The sequence below is a fragment of the Cyprinus carpio genome, chromosome A13 (genome assembly GCF_018340385.1).
Source record: "Cyprinus carpio isolate SPL01 chromosome A13, ASM1834038v1, whole genome shotgun sequence".
Classification (NCBI taxonomy): Eukaryota; Metazoa; Chordata; class Actinopteri; order Cypriniformes; family Cyprinidae; genus Cyprinus; species Cyprinus carpio.
The window spans coordinates 18,148,205-18,166,731 of NC_056584.1; the positions used below are offsets into that span (position 1 = coordinate 18,148,205).

General features: G+C 37.7%; 1 protein-coding gene across 1 annotated transcript; it reads left to right on the forward strand.

Annotated features, from left to right (window-relative positions):
• The first annotated feature begins 14,977 nt into the window (after positions 1-14,977).
• LOC109089322 (homeobox protein SIX6-like) lies at positions 14,978-18,209 on the forward strand. The gene is made up of 2 exons (XM_042769157.1): positions 14,978-16,249; positions 16,916-18,209. The coding sequence occupies exons 1-2, from the start codon at positions 15,678-15,680 to the stop codon at positions 17,079-17,081; spliced, it is 738 nt and encodes a 245-aa protein (XP_042625091.1). The 5' UTR covers positions 14,978-15,677; the 3' UTR covers positions 17,082-18,209.
• The last annotated feature ends 318 nt before the right edge of the window (positions 18,210-18,527 follow it).

The following is an 18,527-nucleotide window of genomic DNA, read 5'->3' on the forward strand; positions in this document are numbered from 1 at the left end:
TTTTTCCACATCTGAAAAGAATCTTTAAGCAGCCAGGTGGGGGCAGTGTGAGTTGGATAAAAGGAAGAGACTATGAAATGAAGCCACTGTCAAAACCAAAGTCAGTCAGTTTAGAACAAACTAAAGAGCTCTAGCAAAATGGAAATGGATTAAAATTTTTGACCCTCTCGAAAATCTAATGGGCGGTTTTAAGTATCCATAAATATAACTCTAGATTTAAATTTTATATGTGTACGCTGCTCAGGTAGATTTTTCAATTGTAATTGACAGAATTGTATTTAAGTGATAGTTTACCCAAAAATGAAAATTCTTTCTCCATGTATTCACCCTTATGTCGTCCCAAATCTGTTCCGTGGAATGCAAAAGGAAGATATTTTGAGAAATGTCTCAGTCTTTTTCCATGTAATAGAAGTAAATGGTAACAGCGAAAAACCTGGACATCATACAGACTCTCAAGTCATTCTGAACACAACAAACTAACACAGAAGAGGCACATGACAAATGAAAAGTGTTGTGGGTGTTTGACATCCTCTGACTAGACGGAATCATAGTCTGAAGCTAAAAAATAATCATAGTCTATATCCATCATACTCTACATGATTTTCTGTGAAATCTGTAAACTTCCCAAAATCTGCAGACTGGCTCTGACTTTCAGCAACTAGTGTCAACTCCTCCAGACTTTAAATCAGGGCAAAAAGTATATTCCAGACTTCAGAAAATGAAGTCTGACCAAAAAGAAGCACACTCAGTCAGGTCAGAACACAACAGCCTGAAGTGCTATGCTGAGTTTAGATTTTTTTTTAGTGCATGTATACAGCATTTTTGTTCACAACGTAATTATACATAAAGAGGAGTAGATTGCAGAAAATGAACCTGAAATGATCACTATTCAGCACAGCGGGGTTTACAGCCTCCCTGTTTTTTTTCTCTCTCTTAGAGGACTTACAAACACTTTTCAGGCCTGTTGACCTGATGCAGTCTGTCCTCTTATTGTTTTTCCTGTTATGGTGTATGTGCAAGTTTTTGTTTGAAAGGGAGAGTTGTATCTGCTGCAGCCGCACGGATTCATCACAGTCATACAAAACAGTTCAGCCAGCCAATAACAGAGAGATAATATTGACTCTGCTATTAAACTTCTGTCCTCTTTTGTATCTCTTCTTTCATATTCTCTAATACATCTCTCAACAGCTCACACTTTTTCATCTGTATGCAGTCGTGTGTGTATTTCTCTTTCTTCCTCTGTCATTCTCAGTCACTGGAGAGCACCGCTGTGTAAAACAATGTAGCTAAATTAATTATTTTCATTAGGACCTTATTAAAATCTCTTGGGGTGAGTTTCTTATAGTCAGTAGAGATTTGAGTTTTGTAGGAATTTGCAATATTTTTTATTTTTTTTCATAAGATGCACGAGAGATGTACATTTCTCTTCCAGCCAGTGTTTTTTATTTGTATGCATTTGCTATGACCGGGTGCTGAGTTTGTATTTTAACACTACTAGTAGTAACAGTACAATAATAGTATTTACAGTACTATTATGAAATATTATTACAGTTTAAAATAACTGTTTTCTGTTTAATTTAAAATGTTATTTATTCCTGGGATAATAAAGCTAAATTTTCAGCAGCCATTATTCAGTCTTCAGTGTCACATGATGCTGCAAAAATCATTCTGATATGCTGATTTGGTACTCAAGAAACATTAATTATTATTATCATTGTTAAAAACTGTTGTTCTGCTTAATATTTTTTATGGAAACCATGCTACTTTTTTCAGGATTTTTTGATGAATATAAAGAAATAAACAGCATTTATTTGAGATGGAAATCTTTTGTAACACTATAAATGTCTTGACTGTTGCTTGTAACATTTTATTGGATCCTTGCAAAGTTTAATTTCTTTAAAAAAAATCTTACTGACCCCAAAATTTTGGGGTCTTCATGTAAAACAAATGTATTGTAAATCCTTAAAGCTTCTAAATTAAAAAAAAAAAAAAAGGATTTATTTTATGGGAAAAAAAAACAAAAAGATGTGCACATCCCACAAACCCAACATAGGGCTCAGGTGCAGGACGAAAGAGGGCAAACTTAAGCAAAAAACTAACTAAATGTTTATTATATCAGTAATTATATCAGTGTGGTAACATGTTGTTTGTTTTTTTGCTTATTATTTCATGGTACACATACTATGATTTGTACCATGAAAACAAAAGAAAATCCTCTTTATAATGATTTACCCTCTCTATGAAGTGTGGAACAGCCCTCTTATTGCATCTAACGTCCAAAAGGAATACATAAATCTGGGAACAATGATGCATAGACCATGAAACAAGGTCGACAGGCAGAGTACTGCCCAGTGTGATAGCAGGAGTTTGGTGCGATGCTGCCTCAAGTTGTTGTAATGAGAACACACGGCACCACAGTTCATCAGAGAAGAAATGTGGGGCTTCTGAAGGGTCTGGTCCACAGTGAAACTCCTTAGAGAGCTTTTCAATGGTGCTGATGGTACTGATTACCTCAGAGGGATTCAGTTACTTTACCACGAAACAGGGTGGCCACAGATGGATCCAGCTGTGTGATTTTATAACTCAGCTAGAGCAGTGGATGGCCGTCATGTTGATTCAGGTTTTTTTTTTAGTGCAGATGGAGGCTCACACTGTTCCAATTTCTCATTCAAGTCATATTCTGATTTAAAGGCCAATGATTTTTAAGACATGGGACAAAACGTACTTGACCTGCCATTAAATTACAAAGAAAAAGCAAGAGCGTGTATAGTTTAACAACATCACACAGGCTTGTTGTCTTTTATATATTTTAAATCATTCTCATATTTCGCTAATTTTCTGTCACAACTATCAGAAATTAAGTAATAATTGTTTTGGATTTTTGATATTTTTTCTTCATTTTAAAACATCGTTAATATGTTGTAACACCGAAAAAATTGCTAATGTTTTAAATACATTTATTAATGTGTAATAAACAAAACATGATGCTTTTGTCTCACTGCTGGTGTCACAATCTCCCTCTAGGAGGGAACGAGGAAACGCTGGATATAACATGAATAAATCTTTAATGCTCCAAAGTAGAGACAGGAAACCAGGGAGACATCCAACAAGTAGACCCGACAAACAAGAACTGAAAGGATTAGGGCTTTTAAAGGTAGGATAATTGGGGAGGAACGAGACACACCTGGAATCAAATTAACACAATCAACATGAGGAAGAAACTGGGTCAAAGGGGCAAAAACACACACAGATAAGTCCATAGTCCTGACAGCTGGTAAGAATTTAATAGTCTCAATTCTTCAGTTTATCGAAGTGAATGCTAGATTTTTCAATATTTATGATAATATTTGACACTTTTTGACTTTTATTCAGAAATTCTTGATCCATATTACCTGATGTGAAAGAAAAAACACTCTTTGTGAGAAGCAGGAGATTGCACATAAAGAAAATACTAACATGTTGAACAAAATTGTAACTTCCAATTTTTCTCCCCATGTCTCAAGAATCGGTCAAGGCATGACTTATTCGATTTAGATTGTCAGAGCTGCTTAGACTGTCTTTCTTCCTTCAGGTGCTGAATATATATATAAAAAAAAAACTAATAAAGTTTTAAAAACAGAATCCTGTCACAATATTATTTATTATGCGTCTTCCTGACTATATTGACAAAACTAAAGTCATTCTAGGAGTCATTTTAGGTAGAAAGAGATCCTTAAGGTAACAACTGCACATATTTTCTTTTTTACAGTACACTCACACACACAATCACTCTCAGGGTGAATGTGGTTCTCAGTAAAGGTCACTGTTCAGTGTTACTGACACCCTGAGGTGTGAAGTTCCCTCATCGTGGCATGTCATGGCAGACACACACATAGACTCCATATATGAGCTCTCAGTTGCAGATAACACAAATCTCATTCTTGATGGCTGTAGGAAAGTGTCTCTCACAAAATCAAAGACAGAATATGAGCGAGGCGAATCCCGTCAGACTGTGTTATTAAATGAGCTTTCATAGATTTTGATGTGAATCATAATGCTTCTTGATTCATACATTTGCTGGATTTTGTATGAGACTACCTACCTTTCTCTGCTTCCCTCTGTCTGTGTTTTTTTTTTCTTTGGTGCAATGGTGCTTTAAGTTTGTCTTTCAGTTCCACAGTGGGGTGTCTTCTGCTTCCGTTTGCCATTTGGAAGAAGGGATGGGGCAGAGGGAAGGAAAAAATAGGAGAGAATATTTGGCACATCACCCTTGTTGATTTGGCGTTATATAATCGACCGTAAGGGCTTGTTGGTAAATATGTAAATTGTGCACTGTGAAGACATCTTGCTTTGCACGATTCTTGAGCCAACTGAGACACAAAGACGTAATTCAGAAAATAACTGCAGGGAAGTAAAAAATAAGAAGAGAGGGCAACATTTACAGCTTAATGGCGCTGTATGGACAAAATAGATTGCAGATAAAATGTTGGTAACACAAATGACAAAATGATCACAGATATAATTTGTATTTGTATTATACTTATTATTCAGTTAATTCTCTCATAATTCACAAGAAGTGAACCCTGCTTTCTAACCTAAACAAGCTAAAATTATTAATTAGTCTTTTAGCTGATGCTTTTCTAAAGGCTATTAGCAACTTACAGAAGTATAAGTTTGAATTAAAATACAGTTGTAGTGATATTAAAAATCCTCTTATGTTTGGAGTTCAAGATATAATTTGTAATATTAATCAAGTTTCTGAATACTTTATGGTTTATGCTATGGATAATAAAATAGACATTAAATCACTGAAAAGAAGAACTTGATAGGAAAGAATGGAGTAGGCTAATAAGGTGAGTCAGTGGGTAAGTTTTGTGGTCCTGTGATTTACTGCATAAAATAATATTTAAGAAGAACCCATAGTTCACCACTTCCTGTGACTGAGAGACAGATGATAAAAAGGGTAAACTTTTTCCTGTCAAAGTGAGTGTCCTACATAGCAGCTAAAATAAGTTGTCAAAAGCAAATTTGTATGGGTCTGAAACATATCATGCATATTGGTAAGAAGTTTATAAAATCTTGAATAATTTTGTCTAACAATAACAATAAATGATTAAATCACATATCTGAGAAGTCAAACGTTTTCCCCATTTTGGATGTGACAGCTTGTGGGGCAAGTTGTGTCACTGCCCGCTTTTTTTGAGAAGTAGCTTATCAGATCTCCTGTATGTTAGTAAAGTTTTATTCCAGGTTAATGTAATTTTCTGAATGCTGTTCATATGCAGTTTACACAGCTGGTCACATGAACCAGTGAAGCTCAATGTTATTCTTTGCATCTCTGTTTCTCCTGCATGAAGGTGAAGGACACACATTCATTAATCTGACACACTGTTTGCCTTGCCCTATAGATGTAACGACACTGTTAATTCCTTATTAAATGTACATTCAGTACTGTATGTCTTTTGAAGTCTCTTCAAAGCGCTGTTGTTTTGTTTTAATCGGTAGGCAAATACTATAAAATTAGAATTCAATAGAAAAGGGCAAAAACGATTTCGGGATGTGACTTTAATGGATCTAGATTCACAGAGCAAAGACTGCTACATAAGAGGAGGTGAACACACCTTCACCTTCAATTCACCAACTTTGAATGTGAATTTTTAGAAAATGTTCTCATAGTCAAAGTTGATTTAATTTCCCTGCTGGGAATAAATCACAGCAAAGCTTCTGCTTTTCACTTTGGAATGTTTGGTGAGGAGAAAAAAAAAACCTCACATTACATCTTTCAGAGTGTTTTTAATTTTTTTTTTTTTTTTTTTTGGTATATTCATGAAGCAGATTAATTATTCATTAAGAAAGATAACAAATAGTTTAGAAAGATGTATTTCAAATTGAAAACCTTTTACCAGAATGTCTGATTCAAAAATCAAAGTTTGTTGAAATACTTCTGTATAAATCACTCTGACCTTTACACTTTTAGACACATAATGTAGTTCAAAAAATCGTTTCAAAGGTTTAAACTTTTCCAGAAACACCAAAGTTGAAAAACAGAACTAACAGTCAGAATAAATTGTTTTGTGTAAAACATAGGCTACTTTTTAACTAAGGGGATATACCAACGCTATCTCACGACCAATTCGTACGTATTTTACGAGGTGGCTAATTCGTACGAATTTGTACGACCTCACTCGTACGATTTCGTACGATTTGGCTAGACCCCACTGACGGGTAGGTTTAGGGGCGGGGTTTGGTGTAGTTCATTCGTACAAATTCATACGAATGTCCAACTCGTAAAATACGTACGATTTGACAAAAATCGTATTGAATTTGTACGAGTGTGGTCGTACGAATTCGTACGAATTAGCCACCCCCAAAAAAATACACTGCTGAAACATTTTAATAAGTGGCAAAAAATACCGTGTAAAACATAGGCTACTTTTTAACTAAGGGAATAAAATAAATATCTGCCGCTCACAACACGACCCTGCTGAAACATTTTAATAAGTGGCAAATACTTCAGACTTTTTGTTTCTTGTCAGGCCCCATTATAGTGTTCCCGTGCGTGGCCGGTTCGAGTGGCCCGCTATTGTCCCACAGCAGCCCGGAGGGAGGAAGCGCTGCTTTGGGTGGTCTGACAGACCCCCGCGGCCCACAATAGCTCGGTGCCCAATTATGATAAGGACGTTTTTCTACTTGAAGGTTGTTGATTTACGGCTCGCAGTTCAACCGCCTCCAATTACCATTCTGAGTGAAACAGACATGCACATTCAAAGCACTTTCTGTATTTAAGTATGAAGAGTGAAAGCCCAGTTTGTTGTTAAGGTAAGAAATCATGTTTTAGACAATACATGTTGTTGCATAATAATTTAGTTATATAATTGAATTAGGTCGTAGATGAACATTCTATGTAGCCTAGTCCCCTTTTTTTTCATCAAAAAATTCAGCAGGATAGCTGGTGGTGTAGCAATATTGTGGAACATCAAATATGACTCATGGTGCGCCTAAATGTTGACTGGGCCATAGGGCTAGTGTGTAATTTTAATGAAAAGAAATTTATTGTCTTAAATGTTTATACACCGTATGAATCATATGACCATGAGGATGAATTTTTGAACAGGTTAGCTTTTATTCAGACATTCATAGAGGAGAATAGTTCATCTTGTGTCTATGTTATGGGTGATTTTAATGCTGACATGTCAGATAGAAAATGTCTCAGGGTTAAAATTGTATAAAATCCTCTCTATTCAATCGTTTTTACGGCAGTACTATTTGACATGCGTGACAAATTACACTAATTTGACCAACTACATTTTAAACAATTTATGAATCAACAAGATTTTCCAGATTTCTTACAAATATTTATTTAGATGCGCAAGACGGATTACAGTAGCCTACGTGCAAATCTATAGTTTCTATACCTTTAAATAGAACCCAGAAGTCAGTTTTAGGACTCACTGATGAATTTGATCCTGCAAGTTATGATGTAGGATATTGGTTACTCTGACGTGGCTATATTACCCGGTGGTTAAGATTACCCTGATGTAGCCTGTTTTACCCTGAAGTTTAGGGTTGTTAGGGGTGTTGTTACACTGCACTGAAGAAACAGCTTCACATCTAATCTCTCTAATTAAGCCGTCTTGGTTATAAAGCCAGTGAGCTCTGAAACAGTATGACGGGAATGTTATAGGGATTAAATCTGTCTCGGAATACCCAGATTAAAACAGTGACAAAGTCTTCCCATTTTTGACCCTAAACGTGTTAAAATCATCAACGCAAAGCTGCCCAACAGATTTGTGCCCATTTAGATGCCTCAGAAATCTCTGTAGTAAATATTTGTTATGGATCCAAAACAGATGGATTTTTTATGTAATGGATAAAAAACATCCATCAGCCACGCTCTTTTAAAATGTCTTCACAGTCTATCAAAGGCCCATAACTGACCATTTATAGCTTTGCCTTTACGCTGAGTGGCCTTCACCTCAGAAACATTCCTTTCATTGCCATTTATGCCGTCTCTGTTATGTACTTCCGTGGGTCACTGCTCAAAATGACAGCAAATCTAAAGTGAAATCGTATTCTGGTGCGGACAGTCAAGGTCAGAAGCCGCACGAAGAGCGTGAATACTATAAGTCAGAAAGGTTACTTATTTCTAAGAATCCAGATGGACTTTTTTTTTTTCTTTTAATAAAGCGTGGTTCTGCTACAGGCCACTGACATTCCTATGCAAAGGCATCGACCATGTAAAGGAAAGCTCTCCACGCTATTGATACTCTCACCAGAATGGAAGGGGACGCATCTTTAAGAGACTAAGAGAGCTGTTGTAATTGTATGCGTTAGAAGTGAATCACTGAAACTAAAAGTAGGCCTATCGTTGACATTCTTGACGTGTCTGTTTATGTGCACGCGATTATAGGCGCGCTCGGCTAAATTGTGCCGTTTCGCAGCATCTGATCTCGATGTGTATATTTCCTTTTTGTGACAGAACGCTTTATTTTGAAAAAGCATCACCCACACACATAAGGAAGCGTCCTCATCTGTTCCGCAGTATTTGCCTTCACCTCCGTTTACGGAGGGCAGGTGGGGGAGTGGAGTGAGAGCGGGAGCAAAGTGAAAGAATCTGTGAGCCTTAACAAGCTCCAAATAGAAAAAGAACATCATTTTCATTAGACTGCCAGACAAAGGCAGAGCCCCCCGTGTTTTTAGGGAGGCCTGCTGTTTGTGCGTGTGTATGTGTGTTTCCTTGGGATATGCCTCTTACGCGAGAGCGTGCGTATTATTATGAGAGACTCTGTGTGTGAGTGTTTTTCAGGGACTGTCCTCTTTCCTGGCAGCTTTGTCTTTGTTGGTATTGTGCGTTGCTCAGAGAAAGGACTTCCTGGTCAATAGGGAGTAGAGTACCCTGAACTTGACAGCCCCCAAAACACTCCACACACACTTACACACACAGAGAGAGATTCAGACCCTTCTCAGCAGGCCGGGAGCTGGGTGAGAGACAGCAGGATGGTGCATTTGTGGGGAGGACTTGTTGCTAGGTGACTGACAGACAAGTGCTCAATTTAGGACCAGTTTCTAAAGCTAAAATCTGTCTTTCTGAAATGTTTTACTGACTGAATAAATTCACAGGAAAACAGAACCAGAATAATGTTAGGGTCATCACCACCAAATTGTATATTGTTTGTTAAACTTGATTCTGAATGAAAGCTCAATCACTTTTCACATATATGTATAGAACTCACCTTTGTCCCAGAGACCCAGACAAACTATTATAGATGTGCTAGTTTCTCCAGATTCTTCCTGAATTTTGGTTGTCTACTTTTTTTTATTTTTTTATACATTAATCTTTTTTTCCATGCACTAGTGTTGAATATAGGTAATGGCACTTAACAAAGGATAAATAGATCAGCAAGCTCTTATGGAGCATTGCATAAAAACAAATAAATGAATTTGTGAGTCTCTTAAAATGTAATTTGTTCCTTTGATGGCAAAGCTGAGTTTTCATCAGTCATTCCTCCTGTCTTGTCACATGACCTTCAGAAATCAATAAGTTGATTTGTGCTCAAGAAACATTTTTTATTATTATCAATGTTGAAAACAGTTGTGCTGCTTAATATTTTTGTGGAAATCGTGATACATTTTTTCAATATCCTTTGATGAATAGAAAGTTCTAAATAACAGCATTTATTTTAAATAGATTATTTTAAAATCAATTTAAGTGTCTTTACTGTCACCTTTCTGAATAAAAGTATTAATTGAATTATCTTATTGACCAAAAACTTTCTGAGACAGATGGGGGCCAAGGAAGAGGGGGTTAGATTGTTTATTTTCCCCCACTTTGATAGGTTTGGATTATTTTTATTTATTTGTGAAATGTATCCATAAAATTGCAACCACCTGTAACTTCAGTTTCTCATAATGTTCTTTTTTTCTTACTCTCTCGCTTTTTATGTGAGAGTCAGTTTAGGAGATAATATCATTGGTTCAGTAGAAGTCAATGGAAAGTCTCTGCCATGAAAGAAAAACAAGCATGCGTATGTGTGGGTAATGGCATTATAAAGTGATTGCTGAACTTTAAAATAAGCCTATAACAGGTGGCTTTGTCTTTTTAGCTGATTGGCTAAAAAGATTAACCTGTGTATCTTTACGAGGATAAACTGTCTTGGACAAACTCACTCAACTAAAGACCAACCCTCTCTTTATGTACAGGAGAGATACTGAGAGTGAGACAGAGAATAGCTAAATCTAGTACATTGTTCTCTTGCTCCAGGGCTTAAGGCTTGATCTCAGATTTATGAGTCACTCACTGCAAGAGTATCACAGCACAGCACCATCCCCTGACTGCTCTCAGAGGACAGAGAGCAGACGATCAGAAGACCTAGTGCAGCCACATGCCACATTTACTCAGTGCTGTGTGTGAGTGCCTGCTGGGAGTCAAAGTGAGACGATTCTCTGCTGTCACTAGTTGTCAGAATCACTGCATCAACACTGCCACACACACATAGAAATTTCTTAGAAAGGTAACCTGTTTCTCTTTGTCTCTTCTCCTTTAGCTCAGTAATTTGGAAGCATACCTGTCACCAATGACCAGTAAATGATCTGCCTTAAGACAGCCAAGTCTGAGTCGCTCTCCTGCACACACACGTAGTTCCTAGATCTTTCTTATGAAAATCAAAAGTGTCAGGTTGGCATTTGACATACGCCCCGAGTACAGAGATCACGCCCACCCGTAAACATCCTTCTGACACACACACACACACACACACACACACACACACACACACACACACACACACACACACACACACACACACACACACACACACACACACACACACACACACACACACACACACACTCCTGTAATTTATTTGTAAGCTGAGCTTATTCAGCAACAGAAAATCTGTTTACCACTGTCAGAAGGCATTCAGCATATATGGCATCAGAGGCAGAGATTATTTATTTCTCTGACATCCATATATCTGAATGTTATGTTGCGCTGTTTAATCAAATTCATTTTTTTAGAGATTATGCAGTGCAGTGACTTATCTGCAAAGTTTTCACCTCTCATCTTAGAAAATATAAATGCTTTGGACAATGTATTAATGTTTTCCATGTCACAAGGTGGTTTTCAAACAAACTGTTATACTATATTTTATTTAGCCATTTCATTTTTATGTGACAACTTTTTTCATATTATCATTAGTATTTTAGTAGTATCATTTAATAGTATCATTTAATAGTATCATTAGTAGTTGTATTTTATATTTATTTGTTTTACATTTTGGGTATCGAAAGACTACAATAATAGACAGCCATGGGGAAAACATTCAAATAATGTTGCAGCAGTCCCTATGAACAGTTATAATAAGATAAAATATTTCTATACTATATGTGCATCAGATGGTCTGTTTTTGCATAATTAGAGTCATATGTATTGTTGCGAGCTTGTCTAAATTCATTAACTTCATTAAATCATTAACTTTTTTCCATTAGGATTCCAAAAAATCCTTCATATATATCAAGACAAAAGCAAAGATATGAGGACGCCATACGTCACCATAAGTCATACAAGCGTTGTGATTAAGCAGTGGTTTTCAGATCAGGGATAAGCGGTGCATCTCCAGTGCTGGTGTGTCTGGTTGCTAGGTAACAGTTAATGTAGACCAAAAATGGCTGTCTCATTTGTGTCTGTGATGGACTACATATTGCATTGTAGGGTTTGAAAGCCAAGGGTTGTTGTTTTATTGGTGTTTAATTTTTCTAATGCAAATCAAAATGCTAATGGAGGATTCCAGTATTAGTTAGTAACATTAGCAACTGTTGTGCATTGTTTGTGGCACTTTTTTGCACCCAATCTGAATACATTTGCACACATGAAAGAGTCTATGCTCGTGTCTGCATTTTGGGCATGTGTACATGAAAATAAATGAGAGAAGCTTCAATGGTGGAGATTGGAGACTTTTGTTATGTAGTCACATGACTGTATTATTTTGCAATTATAGTCACAATATATTTTATAGCATAACACAGTAAAAAATGACAAACCGAATAACAACATTCGGAAATGGATGTTGCTTATCCATGTCCTGCTGCTGGATCACAGAGAGAGAGAGAGGGAGCAGGATAAGCCAGAAGGGACATAGGATAAGAGGTCTTCTCTGTTACCTTAAATCCCAGATTACATCCAAACGGGACAGTACCATGGCTGGACACTGATCTGTCATAAGGACACGCCCACCCACTCACAGAGCTCTGTAACTCATCTGGTTTGTCTATGTACTAAAGCTAGCAAAGACTATATTTAATTGAATCCATCATTCGTTGGCTATTATCTGGGCCAGTGGAGTATTAGCAAGCCACTCCAGCTCTGCCGAACATGATATCTTAATTAGAAAGTAAATCCCTGGCGTTTAGGAGCCATCCAGCATTCGGCCTCAACCAGCTGAGAGGACAACAAAGCGGATGGCATTTCTCTAATGTATGTGCGTGCATTCTGTCTAAAGTAAACCAGAGTTTGACAGTGCAAAAGACCTCTGGTTAGCAGAATGGTGTCAGTAATAACATGTACCATGACATGTACTAAAATGTCATTTATTCCTGTGATGACAAAGCTGAATTTTCTGTAGCCATTATTTCAGTGTCTTCAGTGATACTTCATAAATCATTCTAATATTCTGATATGATAGGAAACATTTTTAATTATTTATTTTAAATAGATTATTTTTAAAACAATGTAAATGTCTCTTTACTGTCACCTTTCTGAATAAAAGTATTAAAAGTATTTATTTTAAAACATTATGAAATAGTTGTGCTGCTTAATATTTTTGTGGAATCCATGATAAATATAAACATAAAAATAAAATAAATAAAAAATAATTAAGAACAGCATCTGAAATTGAAATATTTTCTAACATTATAAATGTCTTTACTGTCACTTTAGATCAACCTAATGCATTCTTGCTAAATAAAGTCTTTCTCTTGTGAAGGGGAGTTCTTGCAGGGAGCTTCTGGAACTTTAGACCTGCCCTAAAGTGTACCTAGAGGTTCTCCAGAAGGTTCTTCAATGACAATCTGAGGAAGTACTTTTTTTTTATGATTTTCACAGGGATGGTATGTGTTAACACTTGCTGCCTCTCATCTCCATTCTGACATCAGTATAGACATAAGCATCTCAACTTAAAACTAATGATCTGATGTTCACTTTTGGTTTGTAAGGGAATAACATAATCAGGTATCATTGATGTTTATGTTTTATACGTTGTATATTTTAGGTTATTCATGTTATATTCTTGTTTTTAAATAATCCTGTATCTAAATAGCAGCACTAGCAGGAGCAATGTCATGGGTTTGATTCTCAGGGAACACACATCTATATCTTAAATACAACCTTGAAAGTCACTTTGAATAAAAGCATCAGCTTTATTTCGTGGAGGTTAAAATGAAGAATTTATACAATGTATGTGTTATCAAGCCTGATTTGTGTGTTTATGTGTTGTAGCAGATAACAGAACTCTTTGTATGAGTGTCACTCCTTATCTTTACTCACTCTCTCTCTCTCTCTCTCTCTCTCTCAGTCGTTCAGGCATAGCGGTGTCAGGCATTACATTATGTGTGCAATCCTTATTATTCAGCTCGTGCGCGCTCCTTCCCGGGCTCGCGCTTTGCCATGACGCATAGTGTCATTTCGCCACTGAAGTTACGGTGCAAAAGCGAGGAGCGGAACGAACGAGTCTCCTCATTTTATTTCCGCGGTAACTACCATGCCTAAATGTCTCATTTTGTTTTTAAAGTAGTTTGAAACCGTGGAGAGGCTCGTTTGACAATGTGAAATGACAGTTATTTTAAGAGTAATGGATTGTTGGACAACAAATAAAAATCTTTTGACCCCCCACACGCCTCCCATGTATCAAAAGCCATGTGTTATTTAGTGGGTGACTTAGTAGAAAAATATTCCCTATGTTGAGGTTACAGTATGTCATAGTGTATGAAATATTTACAGAACTCTTAATATTTTAGCACTGCTGCTCATCCAGTGGTTTTCCCAAAGCTGCCTCCATGGCGCATATATGCATGGCGTCGCAAATCCTTTGTTTTTAGTGATTTTACTGGTCGGCGTTAAAAACTGTAATGAGATGGAATTAAATTGACGCTTTAATCATCTTACTTTGTCTACCTCTCATTATGGCCAACTGTCACGCCATTATGGCGTTAACCTGCTCGGGCCTATAGGCTATGGATAATTGATTAACACTGTTACCAAACAACAGAGGATCCTCCGCCTAGATTATAGGCTTGATATCTTTGTGTGGTCTATTTTTGGTCTATTATCTGTCATCCTGATGTGACTGTATTCCATCATTTTGTAATGAAGGAGCGACATGCGTTAGGTTCACTGTTAACAAAAAGCCAAACCATTAAAATCGAAACGTTGCACTTTTTCAACCACGCTAAATGTTAAACACGTTAAACGCATATTTTGTATTAATAAAAGAGGTGCATTAAAATCTAACTGGCATTCTGATTAATGTGCGCGAGAGGCATCATGACGACAGCCCCCTTTAGTGCAGACGGCAAAAGAAAAACAAGTTCCTGCCTAACCCTGCCTGGATCCTCCATCATATAAAACGTGCAAAAAGCACTTTCGGTTGAACTTGTGTATCTGTGAAAATGATATCAGAATTCCGTCAGACTGAACTTTACCTCTGAAACGAGGCATGCCTTAATGGGACCGGACACTTACAACCACCTCATCTTAAGCGAGAACAAGATGAACTGCGTGATTTTAAACAGAGGACAGCTGTACTGAAAACTGGATAGGATAGGCTAGTCTATCCATATTATATACATTTTAAGTTTGACGTGGTGAGTTAGTCCTGGCATAGAATTGTATGCCGCGTGACATTTTCCATTTTTGTTTTACTTTTTAATAAGCACATTTTCTTCATTAAAATTCATTTTTAGTCTATTATACAGTGATCACAGGTTTGGCACTAAACATGTAAACGTCACTGAAATATTATGCGTTTTGTTTGGAGGCACGGTTTCGAAACATGTCTCTTTTTTGTTTTGTTTGTTTTAATTACAAAAAGTGTCACTTTTGAATAGGCAATCATTTGTAATTATTTATACTGCATATGCTTTAAAGTCTTAGTAATGTCTTTCAGCCCATAGTGTGTTCTGTATTTTAACAGACACCCCTTCCTATCGTTTTATCGACGACTCAGAGGGGGTTGCTTCCAGATTTCCAGCAGATGACAACATTACATTCAGCGTCTCTGAGCACAATCGTAAAGGTCAAAATGACGCTTTGACGTTTTCAGTGAAAGGCGCTGTTGCGCGCTGGGTGGTGCTGAAATCTAGTGCAGCTTCACGCGTGATTGGCAAACCTGACAGTGATTGACGTGTGTCCATGGCAACCAGGCAGCCAATCTTACAAGCCCAATAGAATATCGGCAGCAGGGGCTAAATGTTCTTTTATTTTGCTCCCCAGAAAACACATTGCTTCCAGTTTTTTATGCTCACACTCAATCAAAAAAATTTTTTTGGCGTTCAGGCTGCTTGAGCCTGCCGCACGGCATCGCTCCTCAGCTCGTTTTGTGACACAGCTGTTAACTTTTGCCGTTTTCTGAACAAAAAGACGGACGAGACCGACGAGGAGCAGAACCAGACAGGAGGACCAAAAGAAGAGAGAGATTACAGTCTCCATGTTCCAGTTGCCCATCTTGAATTCGTCTGCCTGCGAAGTCCTCGGGAAGAACGAGTCTGTCCTGCGCGCGCGCGACGTGGAGAGGCTCGGCCGCTTCCTCTGGTCACTCCCGGTGGCGCCGTCTGCCTGCGAAGTCCTCGGGAAGAACGAGTCTGTCCTGCGCGCGCGCGCTGTCGTGGCCTTTCACGGGGGTAACTTCCGCGAGCTCTACCACATACTAGAGAACCACAAATTCACCAAGGACTCACACGCGAAGCTGCAGGCGCTCTGGCTCGAGGCGCACTACCAGGAGGCTGAGAAACTCCGTGGGCGTCCGTTAGGACCCGTGGACAAGTATCGCGTCCGAAAGAAGTTTCCACTGCCTCGTACGATATGGGACGGCGAACAGAAAACGCACTGCTTCAAGGAGAGGACGCGGCATCTGTTGAGAGAGTGGTACCTGCAGGACCCTTACCCGAACCCGAGCAAAAAAAGAGAGCTGGCACAGGCGACTGGACTCACGCCCACACAAGTGGGCAACTGGTTTAAAAACCGAAGGCAGAGAGACCGGGCTGCAGCAGCCAAGAACAGGTATACAGATTTCCACTGAACTATATAAAGGCGCTGATCATGTGCATATGATGTTCGCTTTATTATTATTTATTACTTTACTGTCATTATCTTGATTCTTAAAAAATAAAAATAAAACAAACAAACTAACTAAATAAAACATTAGATTTCGTTGGAGTTTCTTGCGAAATTTAACTTAAAATTAATGTCCAAATAGATTAGTTATTGGCAAATCTCCCTTTGTTCACATATTCCCAAAACTAATTATTTTACATATCTCGAGATGTTTCATCCCGGAATGATTTAATATTATAAAAATACAAAATAAAAGGTATAACAATTAAAATATATTTAGTCTGGATTAACCTTTAAAACCTCGTTTTAACAAACTGTAAAGTTGACAGTAAATTCTGTAATTCATTTAGTTCATGCAATTGCACTTACAACCTCTAAAGTTCGCTTTAACAGCATATCATCGTCAAAAGATTTGAGTATTTTCCCACACTCAATAAGGGGTGTTTCGTAAATATAGATTTACAATTCAGTCTTTATCCAAGACAGATGAACTTAACCAGATATTACTGTAATACATCAGAGAGCTGAGGACATTTATTTCAGATTCTCTCCATTGTCTCGACTGTAAGCTGTAACCCTCACTGACATTTTGGTCTTTTTTGACCCCTGCAGGCTACAGCAGCAGGTTCTGTCCGGTGGCTCGGACCGATCACTGGGGGACGATGACACCACAGTAGACCGTCTGGGTCCCGCCTCAAGCCCAGAAGTCAGTCTCACGAGTAAGACCGCCACCTCCGCCATCTCCATCACCTCCAGCGACAGTGAATGTGACATCTAACGTGACAGGCTTTAAAAGAGCAAACAGGAGATCAGTAAGAGACAATCTAACAAAAACAACAAAAACTTGAGTGCCTGCAACTGGCCCAGAGAGAGGCTAAAATGAAGGATGGAAAATCCGTCACACAACTTCATTTTCCATTCGTTGATGTGATCAACAAAAATGCGCAGTACTTCTCACGAAGACAGGTGGGAGTTTTTGAAAAAAATCTTTAATGTCTTTGAGGGCCGAACCTGTTATTGTATGTGTGCGTGCTTTATCATGAAAAGACTGAATAATGCTTTAATGTTCACTTGTCTTTTTAATATATAAACAATGTTTATTTAATTATTTAAATATCATTGGCCTCTAGGCCTTTTATTTGTGTGCTTTTTTATTATTTTCGTTGTGCATATTTCTGCACGTCGTGAAATTTCTGGAAAAAAGATAACCATGTTTTAAAAAAATAAAATCACTGTTGAACTGTTGAAGTAACGATAGCAAAATCACAACGGTATTTTCTTTTATTTATTCCAGGGTGTGAAATTGCGCCGTGCAATATGTTTTATTTCATGTTTATTTTTATTGTAACCCATGTGTCTACCCGAAAGTAAACATGCTGAAGAACAGATTTAGAACAGACGGGGATCAAATATGTTGCATGTTTTAATGCCTCTCTGCGAGCTCAATCTCTCTCACACTCGAGCAGTAATTGGCAAAAATACTTCGCGTGGTGTAATGCGCTCTGACAGCACAGGTTCAGCGAAAGGCCGAGACGCTCTCCCGGATGTCAACACAACCCAAGCTGTGATCTGCTGTTTAAATAAAACGTAGCCTACTAGTGGCCCAAGCAAGCTGCAGAAAATTAGTTTATCAAAGGTGGTTGGCAATGCTGCTGATTGAAAAAAAAAAAAAAAAAATGATTTTCTGTCAATTCGCAGGATTGTTTATTAAACTAATATGTAATTCACAAGATATTCACACGTGGCTAATCTAGTGGGTTAATGCCTTGTATCTTTAAGACTTACATTATTCGACTATTAGGCTATAGTCACAACAAAGCAGTTTTTCCCTTAAACATATCGTTTTTGTAATTTCTCATTTTCAAAACCAGAGATTTGTTCACCTTTTCAAGAGCCAGAGAACGATAAAAGAAAAGGAGAAAATGTATGTTTTTTTTTTTTTTACATCCTTGCAAATATTTATTTTTATTTGGATAATAAATGTTTGTAAATGGAATATTTTAAAAGCATGGTCACGCTCTTCTTAGCGTTCATATCTGCGTATGGTGTTTATGCCGCAAATGAGTGAAGGAGCAGGCGCAAAAACACGGAGCCTCTGTTTCCCAACTGCCTGAAGATTCACGGCGCGCACCTGGGTTTAACCCGCGCCATTCATTAACGCTCTCAATAAAAAGCACAAGCTGTATTTTCAATCTTCTTTCAGTCCGAACAACGGCGGGGCCAA